General features: G+C 41.4%; 1 protein-coding gene across 2 annotated transcripts in view; it reads right to left on the reverse strand.

Moving 5' to 3' along the window:
• Window positions 1-17,319, reverse strand: part of AJAP1 (adherens junctions associated protein 1) — a 176,870-nt gene that overhangs the window by 91,209 nt on the left and 68,342 nt on the right. For both annotated transcript variants that reach the window (XM_018564082.1, XM_018564083.1), the window contains exon 2: window positions 2,084-2,838. In XM_018564082.1, coding sequence (XP_018419584.1) covers window positions 2,084-2,838 — 755 coding nt within the window. The remainder of the gene's footprint in view (window positions 1-2,083; window positions 2,839-17,319) is intronic.

A 17,319-nucleotide genomic window follows, 5' to 3' on the forward strand; every position in this document is an offset into this window, starting at 1 on the left:
GTGGCATGACTTGTGGTCCCCCACATTCTCACACTATTATTATACATGTATATAGCTCTGACATATACTGCAGTGCTGTATTGAGAACAGTGAGCAAGTCATATTAGTTTCTGTACATAGGAGCTAATACTCTAATGCAAAATGGCACCGGCTGTAGGGGGACTACAAATCCCAGCAATACATTATACAGTAATGCATAACAGGGTTTGAATTGGACTCAGGACTTAGTAATGCACTGGACTAATGACTTAGTAACGCACTGGACTCTGGACTAAGTAATGCACTTGATTTAGGTCTTAGTAACGTACTGGACTCTGGAGTTAGTAACGCACTGGACTCAGGACTTAGTAACGCACTGAACTCAGGACTTAGTAAAGCACTGTACTCGGGACTTAGTAACACACTGAACTCAGGACTAAGTAGCACATTGGACTCAGGACTTAGTAACACACTAGACTCTGGACTAAGTAATGCACTAGATTTAAAACTTAGTAACGCACTGGACTCAGGGCTAAGTAATGCACTAGATTTAGGTCTTAGTAACGTACTAGACTCTAGACTTAGTAACGCACTGGACTCAGAACTAAGTAATGCACTAGATTTAGGACTTAGTAACGCACTGGTTTCTAGACTTAGTAACGCACTGGACTCTGGATTTAGTAAGGCACTGGTGATTCAACAAATCAATAAATATCACAAGATAAGGCCCTTTAAAATGTCATAAAATTCCTGGTTGTTTCTATACATGATTGTTTTTTGGAACCCTTTTAATGTTTGTTTTTTTTAAAATGGGAAAATATTTTATATGAGTATATTTTCCAGAAATATGTTTTTTTTAGATTTAAAGTGACACTAAACTCAGGAGTTAAACCTTAAAAATGCATTCAAGTGCCTTACCTATTGACAATACTGAACCTTATCTGTGTATCATTTATCTGCAGAACATCTCTGAATGGGTGCTGACACTGTCATTCATTCTGGAGGGTGGCTACTTTTGTCCCCCATGGTCCCGGTGTGTATTGAAAAGGTAGTCACTGCTCCAAGCTTGCTCCCGGGATGGTCTGCAATTGCAATACAAATTAGTAAACCAAACATGAGATTGTAGTCTATCACGGAAGTGAGCTTGGAGCAGTGACTACTTTACAACACACACAGGGTCCATGGAGAACAAAAGTAGCCCCCCTCCAGAAGGAAGGACAGTGTAAGCACCAATTCAGAGATGATTTGAGGATCTACAGCCAAGTGATATACAAATAAGATACATTGTTGTTAATAGTTAAGGTACTTGGATGCATTTTTAAGATTTAACTCCTAAGTTTAGTGTCACTTTACCGGTTATTTAAAATGTATCTTTGGCTGCTTAGCCAGGTCTAACAAGCATGATTTATTGTGGTTACACCATCAGTGAATCCCGCCAACTCCTACCTCTGATCACTTGATAACAATAATGGCATCATCATGCGGGAGAGGCATAGGTACCGAAGAAGCTACCTAGATATAGCCTGTTTCCCCACAAATGTGGCACCTGCCTCATAGTATTATGAAATAGATGACAAAGTGAAAAATTGAGAAAAGCTGTAGAATGTCTAGTATAAGTGATATATCATCCATTAATGACTTGTCTTTCCTTTTTTGAAATGTACGTTTGCTTGAGCCTTGATACGCTTTAAAATAAGGATCAAATATTTTTTTTTAGGCCACAAATGCTTTAAAGCTGAACTCTAGGCCAAAATAAAAGACCCAAAGGTGTGCTGAAGTGCGAGAAGTATGTTGATAGGAGGAAAGAGCATTCTTCTGCTTCTCCTTCACTGTCCAAATTGTAAGAAAGACAAGACCTATAAGTGTTACTTACCTGGAGTAGAGAAAAATCAGGTCTCCTGCCCTGATAGATAGGCCTGTGATGTGTGGCAGAGATGTGTATACCTCAGAACTTCATAGACAAAAATGCAAATCCTTGCTCAGATAAAACAGATCTCATAGATGTATTTTCTCTGTGTATATTTCTATTTCCCTGGAGTTTAGGTTTAAATGTCATTTAACAATAAATAATACAATGATAAAGCATTTTTAATTTGTACTATACCTGAGGTGTCATTGGGTATCCTTGGTGGTCTAGCAGCTTTCCCATTTCCAGGGTACGGTTCTGTTGTGCTAATCCTTCCAGGTGTTTTTTTGCCCCTGTGCACCACAGGGTTCTGTGACGTCAGGTCTTTAGACTGCGTGGTTGTGGAGCTAGTGGTGGACGTTGTGGTCCCCACCAAAGTCGTCCTAGCTGGCGTGGTAGAGGTTCTTGTGGTCTCATAAATCCCAGGGATTGTGCTGGACTCCACAAAGTCATCGTCCCCTGTCGGCCCCCATAAAATAAACTCCGACATGGTGGTGGGCTGACTTTCAAGGTCCAAGAAAGGCCTTAAGTTATTCCAACTTCTTCTTTGGAGCTGTCTCTTACCCCTTTTCAAATGAGTAATTTTAAGCAAGTCTCTTAGTCCTTGCGTTGAACGAAGTGTTTTTGCTCCTGTGGAGTACTGTAATGGCACATTTCTAGAAAAACTGCTGTCAAAGTCTTTATGATACAAATTTAAATGCTGTGATTCCAGCTGAGAACCACCGCCCTGCTGTAAGTTTGTAAACGGACTCCAAAAATACTTCTGACTTCTTGGCTTTGGCCTTCCCTTTGGGTTCCATAATGCTGTGTTTTGTATCCTATGTTCCAGCGATGGTCGCTGTAGATATCTGTACGCCGTACTCGGCGACCCCGATTCACAAATTATAAAATCCATGGCTAGTTGAAAAATGGCTATCAATATCCAAGCATGGCTTCCTATCGGAGGGCCTGATCTGCAGAAAGACATTGAGATTGTGTTAGGACACACTGACCAGAAATCATTTTATTATTTAACATTTCAGAAATATTTTCATTGATGTATCATTATTAAGTGAACACATCCCCGCAGAAATCAGCTTTTTATGAATATTTCACACTATTTAATCAAAACCGTGTTACACCATGTTGTGATTAATTACGCAAGAGAGGAAAACAGCTAATTTAATTATTTTTTATCTCGCTGGCAATGATTAAATATTTTAAGAAGAAACTAAGACTTAATTTTTTCAAATATCAGGATTAATATATAATATGTCATAATATTGTCGTAACGAAACTTCGCCCTGCACACTCAATGCACATTGCAACCATTTTTTCCTGACGCATCCTACATTCAGGCACAATCTGATGGGTTGGTTATAGACACTTGTATGCATGAAAGTGGACCTTTCAGTAAATTTACAAGTCTACATGAATACATTCTCGACATGTCGCTATGCATAGCAATAGTATACCTTTTCTGAATAGCTCCACCTTTTATCATTTACAAGTCATCCTTTGTCTTGACTGAGATGATGTCATCAGTCTGCTGCAGGCAGGAGTAAGCATTTTGTCAGTCTCCTCACCCCAAGGGCCGGTGCACACCTATGCAACACCCCACCAGTTGTACCTTTGTTCTGCGATACACGACGCGTTGCTGTTTTAGCCGCAATCGTGTTCAGAAGCACGGGCAGAATCGCAGCGGGGAAACTGCTCGATCTGCCCGGCGCGACTTGGGTGCCATTGGAAAATAATGGCACCCACAGCGTGATCGGTGCACACCTACATGACTCCTGACCGCGCGGATTGCCGCGCGGTCAGGAGTCATGTAGGTGTGCACCGATCACGTGCAAAATTGTCACATAGGCGTGCACCGGCCCTCAGTGATCATACTACTACATTGTAACTTCGTAGCAAGTTATAGGGTGTGATGCTAACAATTAATAACATCGTGCCTTGCGAGCAGCCTTATGCAGTTTCTAAATGTTGCAGCACAGGAGTGTAACTTTAAGGATGCATTTACAGTGGAATTGGAGCCAAAAATGCAAGTCAATGGAGGTATGTTGACTTGAGTCTATATAGTGCATTGACATCTGTTGCATTGTGTTACATTGGGTTTTGTTGGGAAGGGGGGGGGTGTTTTTTTCTGGTTTAATTCTTACACTAAGCTATATAAGATATTGGTTCTGCCCTTCGTTGACACACGTTAGCAGTTCACACCAATCCGTTGCGTTGCCCTGATAGAATTTAGAGCCCGCTGTACTTTTTTTTTTCAGCAGAGGGCAGCACAACGCGATGCAACGCACTAGTGCAAACTGCTCCCATTCCCACCCATTCATTTTCAGATGTCCTTGTGTTGGCATCTATTGAATAATGGAGGCCACCGCATCTGCTGTGGATGGGGATTTATTATTATAAGGAGTTAGTACAGATTTTGTTTCTAAAATCCCCACAACCATTATTACATTTAAAATATACTCATTTAAACATTAAAATGCTAACATCATTTCAAAGGTATCTTCAAACCTTTTTGAATGTGCAGCTTTCATTAAAATAATATATGGTAATCGTGCCATTAAATTCAAGTGTCAGATACATCCTGTTATAGGGTGACAATGACCTCTCCCTGTCTGACAATTGTTCTCCTGCATTGCCACCCTGTCACAAGCACATCTAGAGAAAACTATAAGGGCCGGTTCACACCACACAGAGTGCGTTCCAGAGGCAGAACGCACTGAAATGGAACCCGGCTGGCTTCCTGCGATCATGGGCGGGAGGGGGTATGGCGGTGCATTGAGGTTAATGGCACAGCAGCCACGTCCCTTGCCCACAGTGCTTGCAGCATTTTTGCAGATCGTAGTGGACAGGAACGCAGGCACTAATGTGCCACACGTTCCACTGCAGACGACCGCACTGCTTGCGGGGGGGCGTAGCTGCAGAGCCATTGACTTCACTGCACCGCCACACCCCGCCAGCCACTGAACGCAGGGAGCCAGCTGAGTTGCATTCCAGTGCGTTCCAGAGGGGTGAACCGCTCCTAGGTGACCATGCTACTGGAGAGGGCGGCCTCCATTGGGAAGTGGCCTAGCTGTATCACTTAACTGAAGCAGAAAAAAATCAGTTCACCAGCCTGGCAGTGCTGTGTCATCTCTGCACTAGCTGTAGAGAAATGCAAATCCATTGGCAGGTACAGGAGTTCCCATATATTTATTATAAAATGTATTTAGATTTCCATGGGAATTTCCATGTTCATATGACCAGTGGTGTTTGCTGTGCATGCGTGTTTAAAAGGATCCCCAAATATCTTTTATGAACTAATGCCAGCTAATGGGCTATAGAGAACAAGTGCACCCTGTCATCTAATTAGCATAACAAGAGAAGAACGTTATTCTATTTATTAACATTGTGTACTAGAAGAGAAGATTAAATAGTAATGATGAAATTACATTATTACAAGTAATGATCTGTATCTAAATTATGCCTGAGAGGAAAAACACAGTGGAGGGACTCAGGCACTTCTACACGTGCCATTGTCATATGATGATATTTTGGATATAAGCCGTTTCTGCTTCATTTTATTGTCTTTGATCTGCTAGTCATGCTGAGGCATGTTACAGTTTTATTTTTCAAAGCTGCGGAATCCATTTATTGCCACTCTGTTCTCGTATCTGTTGTCTAGGCATGAAACATTCGCAAATGCAGTTTTAACACTTTCAGGTTTCTTCAATGAGACGCTATGCCAATGATGATGTGCAAAGTGCGGTAGTCAGTGATAAGCGAATCAGAAAATCCACTCGATCAACATTCACTCTACTGGACTAATATTCATAACTCATGCAGCATTAGAAATGGCCTAGTAATGGAATTTATTGGGTCTCTACTTTACTTGAAGAGGACTCTGAGCAAATAAAATCTTAACCCTTGCAGTGGGACTACCCCCGCACTGCAAGGGTTAAGTGCTCATTTAGTCTCTTCAGCCATGCTCTCCCTGCGCTCCAGCAATGGAGTATCCCTCGGCGTTCTCACTTCCTCCGTCAGGGGAGGCAGGTGAGGCAGAGCCTCACCTAGTATTATGGAGGAAAAAGCTGTCAGCTTCAAGTCTGAAGTTGACAGCTTTTTCTCCATTCAGATCGGCTTCTATCAGGTTACACAACAGGGAAATCATCCCCGCTGTGTAACCTGTCATGAATGGAGTGCTACCAGGTAATTACAGGGAGCGCTGCATCTGGCTTTTGATAGGTAGTTAGGTTACACAGCAGCAGGCTTCTCCATTGATTCTGTAACCTAACTAGTGAGACAAGAGCTGTCACAGCCTCTACTCTGTGTTAGAGGCGTGAGCTCTGTGGATGGCTTGGACCAATGGCAAAGCACCATTAGTCCAAGGTGCCCAATCAAAAAAAGAAAAAAAGAAAACACTGAGACCATTGATCTAGATGCCTCAGCGGTGAGGAGCAAGTGAGGGACAAGGAGGCTCCTCCCTTCCTCTTTCACACTAGCTTGGGGGCCGGCTTGGGGCTGGGACGTTTCGGTGGGTGGTGGGGAGAGTTTCGGGGGCAGTGCCTGGGCGGGCTGGGACGTGCTGGGGGCGAGGCTGGGGAATGCCTCACCAGTAACCAACGGTACCGCACGTCACTGCTCAGCGGAGCGGAGGAGGATCTTGGCTGAAGGAACCAGCCTAGTATCAGCCGGGGTCATGGTTTGGGTGAGAATAACTTTATTCTTTTAGCTCTATAGGCAAAAAGAGCACTTAACCCTTGCAGCATGGGGTTAGCACCATTGCAAAGGTAAAGATGTTATTTGTCCGGCTCTTCTTTAACGATTCCACACTCTTTCTTGCTCAAGGTGCAGGGGATTATAGGATAACATTTAATGGTCAGTCCACCCAAAACTGATATTTTAGGTGAAGTTTGGTGGGCTGAACCAGCCCTTGGCTTCTTGAATATTCCAGCAGTAAGAACTTCATGCTATAGTTCCCGTCTGTGTTTCTGCCCACCTGGAAGTTTATGAGTGTTCCCACTTACCTTTTTCTGCTCCAGGTCCTCCTTTTGCATTCACCATAATATAAAATGCATTTAAATATGTAATGGCAGAGTGGAAACCCCTCATAATCAGAACAGGGTTGATGCACAGCCACAAGAAGTACTTGCCTTGATTGTTGCAGTGGCAATGGAGGGGTGTAGCTGGGGGGCACAGTCTAGCTGCATCCACTCACCCAGTGTAACCTGCAGAGCTGGGCTGTCAGTGTGACAGCAAGGTCCTGCTCTCTTTACGAGCAGCGCTCACAGAAGTTCCAGCATGAATGAAGCCTGCAACCAGAGGTTGAAAGTTTCATTCATAAATGCACCATAACAGTATTGTTGCAGCACATTTAGGTTAGTGCCTATGTGCATATCAAGGACCTGCCCTGGGTCTGTGCATACTGGCATTCCACTGCCCAGTGGCAAGTGCAGGTATTTGAATGACAGGGGGTCTGGCTAAGTGTATCCAAATCCAGTTTTGCAAAAGGTGGGGACAGATTAGAATCATTTTTATAATCAAGGTCCCTATATAACATTTTAGACAGGAGCCAATTAACCCTCCAACATGTCTTTAGAGTGTGGGAGGAAATTGGAGTACTCATAGGAAATCCACGCAAGCACAGGGAGAACATGCAAACTCCTTGCAGATAGTGTCATGATCGGGATTTGAATCAAGGACCCCCAGTGCTGTAAGGCAAAAGCACTAACCCCTAAGTCGCTGTGCCACCTATATTGTCCTAGTCAACCTTGTCACCAGCACTAAAAGAGAGGGATAATCAAAAATGTTGAGCTGTCATCAGAACAGAAAATCTTCTTATGGTGACAAGTGTTCATTTGGCAATTAAGAAAAGAATGACCCTCAGTTCCTATTGTACCAGTGGGACAGGAAGTGGAGGAAAATAAATCTTCTATACAACAACAACAAAAAAACATGATGGGGTTTCCATCTTTCCCTACTCTTTCAAAACTAAAACATAAAAAATTGGGGTTTTGATATACATCAATACTGACTTGAAGAAGGGTCAATGCCCTGTATACAGTCTGAGCATAAGATGCAGGGTGCTACCCAGGCACAGAGGCACCCATCTGAAAACAAATGCCTTAACTTTACTGGTAATGTTACTGTATTGACTTTGATGACCACAACAAGTTTACTTTAAAATGTTAGTAAACAAATAATTATATACATGATATATCTATGGAGTCTGTTTATAAACAATTTGCCGAACCATTCCCCCTGTGAATGTTTGTTCTATGCGAATAGAGGCCAAAACAAACGTTCTTCGTATATCATCTTTTCAGATCGAATGTAGTGTAATGTAGTGTAATAATATAATGTGGCCACTAGATGGAGCTGATGATCCTAGGAAATAATTACTTATTTCCTAGGATCCTCAGCACCATCTAGTGGTCATTATGTGGCATGATATTACCTTCAACCTATTCTCACCGAACAAGCATTCACCGAGATTTGCAGAGTAAATTGCTCTGCAAACTTATTATAAATGATTATTTTTATGATTATTATTATTATACAGGATTTATATAGCGCCAACAGTTTGCACAGCACTTTACAATATAAGGAAGGCATAACAGTTACAAGATGGTTATGAGGGCCCTGCCCATGAGAGCTTACAATCTAACCACATTTTAAAAAACAGCGGACTGTATACAACACAGTAGTATGGTATTAGAGGCATATAGAGGCATAGTATATAAGTGGTACCTGAGCAAACTTACAGAAAAGGGAACTTTGGGTAAAAAATAAATAATAATACTAATTTAAATAGCCAAAAGCCATCAAAGCCCAACACACTTAAAAAAGTGAAGGGAAATGTTAGCAGTAAAACCTAGCTCTTGTACAAAGATATCCTGGAAATGTGTTCATATTCCTGCTGTCTAAAGTGCAGCAGCTTTGTTAGATTAATTTCAGCTGATGATAATCAGACAAAAGAACATTCAGTGATTGCCAATTGTCCCTGGCGGTCCTGGCTAGTTGTTTTCAAAATCTGTTCTTGCAAACTCATGTCCCTGGCACAGTCTTTTTGTTTTCCTAATATTGGACCACTGCACAGAATGATGTCTTTCTATCTCCACATTGCTTACAATTCTCACCGAGCTGTGTAGCAGCGAGCAGGCTGGACATATGCACTGTGCCATGCCTTTTGTTTTGGAGCAGAATAAAGATTCACATACTGTGAATGCTATCCAGGAAACATTTTGACTATGCCAAAGTCGCCTCGATTTACCTTATAGGTACACTACAACTAAATAAATGTTTAACTAGCCCCTGAGTGGAGCTAATGTGCGTTGTAATCATTGAGGTAAATCCGTATAGCTGCTGGTATCCTCATGTTCTGAATGTGCCTGGATCCCAAAGAAAGTAGAGCAATGCGTTCCCTGGTTCCAGCTCTGCCCCCTCTTGGTCAATGTACAACAGCCCACACACACATGTTAGCAGTAGACATGTGCGATTCGTTTCGTTATGAATCAAAATTCGTACGAATTTTCCTGAAATTCCGAAGCAGCAGCTGCAGTCTTTGCTTCAGAACTTTTGCTGCTATTACAATAATCAAAGTTTCACATATATCAAAAGCCAGAACATTTTTTACATTCTGAGATAAATATTCGAATGACCAAAAACCGGTCAATTTTTCTTTGACATCTGTGTCCCATCGGGGAGATTTCCTGTTACTGCCCAACCTGGAGACACAACAGAAATCGCACCAAAGAGAGGGAAATCCCCTCTTAGTTAACTGTCATCAAAATAAGTATTCCCATTGGAAGATTTCCTCTCCATTGCTTTTCTGGAGACAACACAAAATGTGGGATTATCGTATTTGTGTATCACTCAGCTGTAGATCCTCAAATCATCTCTGAATTGGTGCTGACACTGTCCTTCCTTCTGGAGGGGGGGCTACTTTTGTTCCCCATGGTCCCTGTGTGTGTGTTGTAAAGTAGCCACCGCTCCAAGCCCACTCCTGTGATGGACTACAATCTTAATACAAATTAGTAAACTAAACATGACATTGTAGTCCATCCCGGGAGTGAGCTTGGAGTGGTGACTACTTTACAACACACACAGGGACCATGGGGAACAAAAGTAGCCACCCTCCAGAAGGAAGGACAGTGTCAGCACCAATTCAGAGATGATTGGAGGATCTACAGCCGAGTGATACACAAATAAGATACATTTTTGTTAATAGTTAAGGGACTTGAATACATTTTCAGGATTTAACTCCTGTGTTTCGTGTCACTTTAAAGCTCTTTACTAATATTATATTTTTTCATTTTTATTTATTCAATATTTTGGGACAGGTGCACTTTAAACATGTTTTTTGTTTCACAGAGAAAGTATTCAACCTCTACACTCCCCTCAAGCGTTAGATAACCTAGTAAATGAAAAATTTTGATTGCAGCAACAGCAAGGGCTTCCTACAAAATGTTGTCTACGTTTTTACCTTCTTCTAAGTACAATGTACAGTACAAAGACATTTGTGTTAGTGCTGCTATATTATATGTTGATGTACACAGCAATTCAATATCATGTTGGCATACAGCATATTAAACACTGCTGAGGAATCGCAGAGAACAGCTGATATTATCTCATTTAGCAGCAGTTGACTTTCTGCTGAATGTGTCATTTCCTTTGCGTCCCACTGGCAGCTGCTGAAAAATGACTGAACACGCAATCGCATGCTGATAAAAGGCCTTAAACCTTTAGCGGGAAAATCAAGAAATGTCTCATGCCCACTGCATGCTGGTGTCATGTGCAGTGATTTCCGTTTAAAGGACACCTGTCACAAATAAATCTTTATAATCCGCTTATTTTTAGGATATGTGATGTAATGAAACATGTGAATACTATAAGGGGGCAGGTTGAGGTAGTAGCAGCGGTCAACCATGCACAAGACAGGGACACCCAGGTTCAGTCCAAACCGGTTTGTCCTGCACAGGTTTATTGTAGGAAGTGTTTTGTAAAGCAGGTCTGTAGCATAAAACAAAACATTTGCTCACCCATGTTATTAACTAAAGTAAGGTCTGTGACTGGCTAACAGGGTTCCCCTCAATAGGTTCCCAAATGCAAACTGGCAGCCTTTTTTTACAGGGTTATTCACAAAAGGGTGAAGAGTTTGGAGAAGGCAGGAGAAGTGAACAATCTAGGACAACATAGCTGATTTGGAAAAATTCTCCAATTCAGCTCACTTTCCAGGTCACCTATGTTGTCCTAGATTGTTCACTTCCCCTGCCTTCTCCCAACTCTTCACCACTTTGTGAATAACCCTGTTAGTGTTCTGTCAGCACTCTGCCTTTTCTCACAGCAGCAGGCTCCTACAGCAGAGAGAGCCAAAGCCCTGAACAGCAGTCAGCTGCCTATGGACAGCTCAGGCCCATAATGAAGTTTGGCTATCAGGTAAAATCTGGACCTAGAGGGCGTGGACACCAGCATTGTCACTGCTGATTTACAAGCCTGTAACTTGTCAATCAGCACCTGGCCACACCTATCCCCATCCATTGCTATCTAGATGGAGTCTAGTAGATAAATAAAGGAGGAATTGGCTCAGTCAGGTAAGGTAAATTTAGTTTTTGGGTTACTTTATGAGGCATAGTAACTGGATTTAGCACATGTTTAGATTCTCATACAAAAGCCTTTAGTTGTACTTTAAAATGTAGCTTGCCAGTCCTTACATGTGATGGCTGCATTTGTTTTATTTTTTTTCAGGCTTTTTTACCTTTATTTTCACCTGGTTATCCAGTGAATAACACACTTACTTTCCCTGCATTGCTACGCTAACTTTTGCACTGTATCTATGGAGGGAGCCATAGTTGCCACCCTGGCTAGACTTCCTAGTTCAACTCTGTTTTCATCTCTGGAATATGGGGAGTTTAGTAGTTTACAGAAGGAAGAGAACATTGTTTCATGCTTCCAGTTCATGGGAAGTGACATGGACACAGCATTTCTGGCTAAAGCAATAGGTAGTTTCGGTATTTGCTGAAAACATTCTTAGCCTCAAAAATAAAATTCAGTCACCACATGTAAGGACTAGTAAACTGCCATATACTACTTTATATGATATTTCATTATATATTGCAATATTTTTTAAAAAAAATTTCATCTTGTAAATGGTTATCCCTACCTTGAATATCACATAAGGAATTAAAAGTAATATACAATAATGCATTTTAAAAAGGGTGTTAATTCAATTACACATGCAATGCACATTATAAATGCATACTTGTACAGTAGGTGTAAGAAGGAGCATTCCACGTGGAGCGGCAGGCAAACAAAAGTCTTTATTGTGAAACACTAAGGCCCCCGTCACACAAGGGTGACAGTGTTTTAGTACCTTTTTTGTAGCACGTTTTTGGCGTTTTCTGTTAATATGTAAGAGCATCTTAAGGCTTATTTTTAGCTCATCAGTCTCAGCTGCAGCAATGTGGGGCGGTAATAAATACCCCAATGTGTTACACCTACATAATCTTTTGCTGGAATGCACTTAACATGAAAATATACTCCCAGTGGCCATTGTATTAGGGATGTGGTGGAACAGGAGATTCGAATCACGGATGTGCAGATGATAAATGTGCAGCAACTGCGTGATACTATCATGTCAATATGGACCAAACTCTAAGGAATGTTTCCTGGTCCGAAAAAGAGAAATTATTCAGTGAGGGTCAGTTCTCTGGGCGAAAAATGCCTTGTGGATGTCAGAGGTCAGAGGAGAATGGGCAGACTGGTTAAAACTGATAGAAAGGCAACAGTAACTCAATAACCACTCGTTACATCCGAGGTGTGCAGAATACCGTCTCTGAACACTCAACAAATTGAACCTTGAATCAGATGGGCTACAGCAGCAGAAGACCACACCGGGTGCCTCTTCTGTCAGCTAAGAGCAGAAAACAGAGGCTACAATTTGCACAGGCTCACCAAAATTGGACAATAGAAGATTGGAAAAATGTTGCCTGGTCTGATGAGTCTCGATTTCTGCTGCAATATTTGGATGGGCAGGTTAGAATTTGTTGTAAACAACATGAAAGCATGGATCCATTCTGTCTTGTATCAATGGTTCAGGCCGGTGGTGGTGTAATGGTGTGAGGGATATTTCCTTGGCACAATTTGGGCTCCTTAGTACCTATTGAGCATCGTTTGTACATTACGGCCTACCTGAGTATTGTTGCTGACGATGTCCATCCCTTTATGACCACAGTGTATCCATCTTCTGATGGGTACTTCCAGCAGGATAAGGTGCCATGTCACAAAGCTAATCTCATCTTAAACTGGTTTCTTGAACATGACAATGAGTTCACTGTACTCCAATGGCCTCCACGGTCACCAGATATCAATCCAATAGAGCACCTTTGGGATGTGGTGGAATGGGAGATTTGAATCACGGATGTGCAGATGATAAATGTGCAGCAACTGCGTGATACTATCATGTCAATATGGACCAAACTCTAAGGAATGTTTCCAGCACCTTGTTGAATCTTTGCCACAAAGAATTGAGACAGTCCTGAACAAAAAGGGGGTCCGACCCAGAACTAGCAAGGTGTACCTAATAAAGTGGACAGTGAGTGAATATAGACAGGATTATTCACAAAAGTGTGCAGAGTTTGAAGAAGGGAGGAGAGTGAACAATCTAGGACAAAATAGCTGATTTACAAAAAATCTCAAATTCAGGTCGCTTTCCAGTTCAACTATTTTGTCCTAGATTGGTCACTTCTCCTCCCTTCTCCAAACTCTTCACCCTTTTGTGAATAACCCTGCTAGTGTTAGGTACACTTTGATCTGAGCTTTAGGTGAGCCAGAAAACACCTAAAAGAGTCACTTGGAGTACACTTTCTGAAGCATGTGTGATTTCACTGAATTTGGTTCAAGATTCTACAACCAGAATTTTGATTCCACCTCCCTAAAGCCATTAGAAATGCAAGAAAATGTTGCTCTTCTTTTTTTCTTCTTCTTCTTTTCTTCTTACTTTCATTCTTGAGGTCTATATTCACACAAGCTCATCAACCTGAGCAGCTTACATAAACCCCCCAGGCAAATTCACTTGCAGCAGCAAGATTCAAACCAATACAGTCTACAGGAAATAGTTCATAAATAAATGATAATAACAATATGATAAATAAATGATCATATTATTATTATTATTACTTGCTTCATTACTTATTAACAGAGGAGTTCATGAATATTTTACGTGTTTTTTATATACTGCGCCAGTTTGTTTTTTTAATTCAGGCAAAAAATTTTAAGCAAAAAACGTAATTAGAAAACAGATAAATGGGATTTAAAAAAAAAAAAAAATAGATTACAAAGATTAAAAAAAGGATTCCTGTAAACCTAAAAAAACAAGAGCTTTCATACTCCAAGCTGGCCACGCATTTATCCGTTTTGCAACTTTCATTTTATTAATCTGGAGGTTTTTTTATGGTGTTTGAAAGCGTTTTGTGCTATTTAATTTAAATTGCTGTTGGCATTATGATTGTTTTCTTATCAATTTTTGATCTCTAAAAAAAAGAGTAGATCTTTTTAATCTCTTTTATTGTTTTGTGCATATTATACTTAAAGTGAACCTATGACCAGATCATGCACACTGAAGTATTTACAGATTCTGAACAAGCAGTAAATACACTTTATAACAAGTCCTCATCCACCTTTGTATCTATAAGCATTGTGAACAAATTAATTATCAAAATTAAGAATAAAAATGGAGATCTTTGCAGTCTTCTGGCCCTATAATGATTATAAACAAACAGCATGTGTTTTTGAAGCCCTTGGTTCTCAACTGGTGGGTCGTGACCCAAAACAGGGTCGCAACCCTGTGTTCAGTGGGTCGCCGCATGCCTTCTACTTTTCTAGGTGAGAGGCTCCTAAGCCTCCCCCTAGCGCAGCACTGTCAGTTCTTGTGTCAAGCCACCATTCAGAATATGCTGCCCGGCGCCGAATGTCAGCTTGAGGTGGGATGGGATGAGGCTATTGCCATGAGGGAGCTCCATCCATACGTGCATTGCTCCCAGCTCCCTCAAGTGCCCTGTAGAGGTGCTTGGACCGGAGTGACATTCACATTCTGGCTCCCCGCACCTCTACAGGGTGCGCAAGGGAGCTGTACAAGCAATACACATGTGGATGGAGCTTCGTCACAGCACAGCAGCCCACACAGGAACCCAGGCTGAGGATCCACTCCAGTTTTCGTAAGGAAGGGAGACTGGGTGGATAAAAAAAAAAATGTTGGGGGTGTGTATGTGTTTGTTAGAATGTCTGTGAGTGTGTGAGATTGTGTCTGTGGTTGTGTATGTATGTCAGTGTTTTTGAGAGCCCGTTCACACTAGAACGGTGCATTAATCGCATAGTACTGTGTCATTAACACATTGCATACCATGCAATACCATGTCATTAACGCATTGCATACCATGCAATACACATACCATGCAATCGCACCTACCGTACATTCTGGTGTGGGAGGTATGTTGCATTGACATTCATTTTAATGGTACCCTAAACGCGCCTCCCAAGCCACAGTTCGTATGCCTGCACTGGACGTGCGGTACCTAATGCATGCGTGTCATTGCAGTGCGACTTGGGAATTCGGGACAATTGTCCTGATTGCAAAATTGGTAACTTTGCACTAAAATCAATTTCTCATCTCTATCAAAAACAAACTGCTTTCTTAGCAATTGTATAGAGGTTCCCAAACCATATACATATAACCAATTTTGAAATTGCCACTGCAGCACAAATACTGTACCTGTGTATGTGCTGCAGGAACCCCCTGTGCTTCTGGGTACCATACCAATTGTATGGTCTGCTGTGCCCCAAATTCCATTCTAGGTATCTGCACTACAAAACGGCCAAAGAGAAAACAAATGGGAAAATGGATTCTAAACCTATTATGTGACCTTTGCCTTTATCCTCTCATGCTATTGGCTGTTCTCTGGGCTACTCCCTTAGTTGCCAGCTGCTAATCTACAGACTCCCCCTCCTCCATCTATATAAGGTCAACCGGGTAAATTCTGGGTGACTTCTACCTTTAAGTGCCAAAATAACCCATGTGCAAAGATTGTGTTGGAAATTTAAAAAAAATACTTTACTATTAAGCATAGAATACAGTACTTTGCCCTAAATATTGAAGTAGAGCTTCATTGGATAGCATGAATCAGTGTTCAGAGTAATAGTTACTGACAGCACACTCATGCAGTACTGCTGGTGACTCACTGAAGTCACAGACAGCACTGCAGTTTCGGATTGTTAAGACTCAATAAGGTTGCTGATTCCCATTATCTCTGCTCTGTTTCCTCTCTGAGTCACTGTCTTTTAATGTCTGCTTACAATTACCATGCTTCAGTAATCATTAAATGTATCAAGTTCCAAATTTATAGCGATACATTGCAATTTTTTATTTCCTTTCATGCACCCGCATGTTACAAAACTGTCATGTTTATGTAATACATTTAAGCTGATTCCGAAAAGGAATCAGTTGGGAGGATGGAGAGACGGCTGTCACCCACTGTCTGTTGGTTGGTCTGAGTTACTCTACAATACTGATTACATAGACCATGAATCTACACTGTATAGACCAAGGTATGTGGATACCACAAAAAATTATTGAGTTCAGGTGTTTCCAGTGAAGGGTACTATAATAGCATTACCGCCACTAGATGTCGCCGAAGGATTATATATGATCGTATGCGCCTCAATGCCATCTAGTAGCAGCATTACCGTGCAAATAGCATTTGTACAGCTCTTTGGTGGGCGATGCTGTTCGCATGGCATTACCGCCACTAGATGGCATTGAAGGATTTTACATGATCATGTGTTCCTCGGCACCATCTAGTAGTGGTAATGCAGGTTGAATCCTGTTCGCATGGCATTACAGTCTCAGGATAGCACTAAAAGGTCCCTATAAGTTTTTTCTATATTATTGTTTCAGCAATAAAAACATGGCGGCGGTTCTGACTCTTACCCACTCCAAACTAAAAAACACATTTTGGTTGGCTTTTAACCATTCCTGTCAAGTATCCTAAATAGCCTTTTATTCAGCTCGCTAATGTATACAGTTATAGAATATAAGTTATGTTATAGAAATGTGATTTATGATTCCATACATCAGACCACAAAGGAAAAAAAAGAAGCCCTGAACTAAGCAAAGCATGAGAAATATCTTCTGACACGGGAGAAGCTGACCTTTAAAAAGTCCCTTTCATGCTAACAGCATGTTCTGTAATGCAACTGCTAAAACATCCTAAGATTGGGATTCTTTAGAATCGACTAAATGTCACAGATTTCTTTTTTTCAGCTGGCATGCTACCGTGTCCAGACAATGGCTGCCATTCAGCTATGGTAACCAAGAGCTATGTTTGAAGTAAATATTGATAAGATAACACACACTCAGCTCAGTTATTGTTGAAGTGTATGTAAACCTTAACAATAAGCATCTTTGA

Source organism: Nanorana parkeri, unplaced genomic scaffold (genome assembly GCF_000935625.1).
Source record: "Nanorana parkeri isolate BGI_ZX_2015 unplaced genomic scaffold, ASM93562v1 scaffold721, whole genome shotgun sequence".
Classification (NCBI taxonomy): Eukaryota; Metazoa; Chordata; class Amphibia; order Anura; family Dicroglossidae; genus Nanorana; species Nanorana parkeri.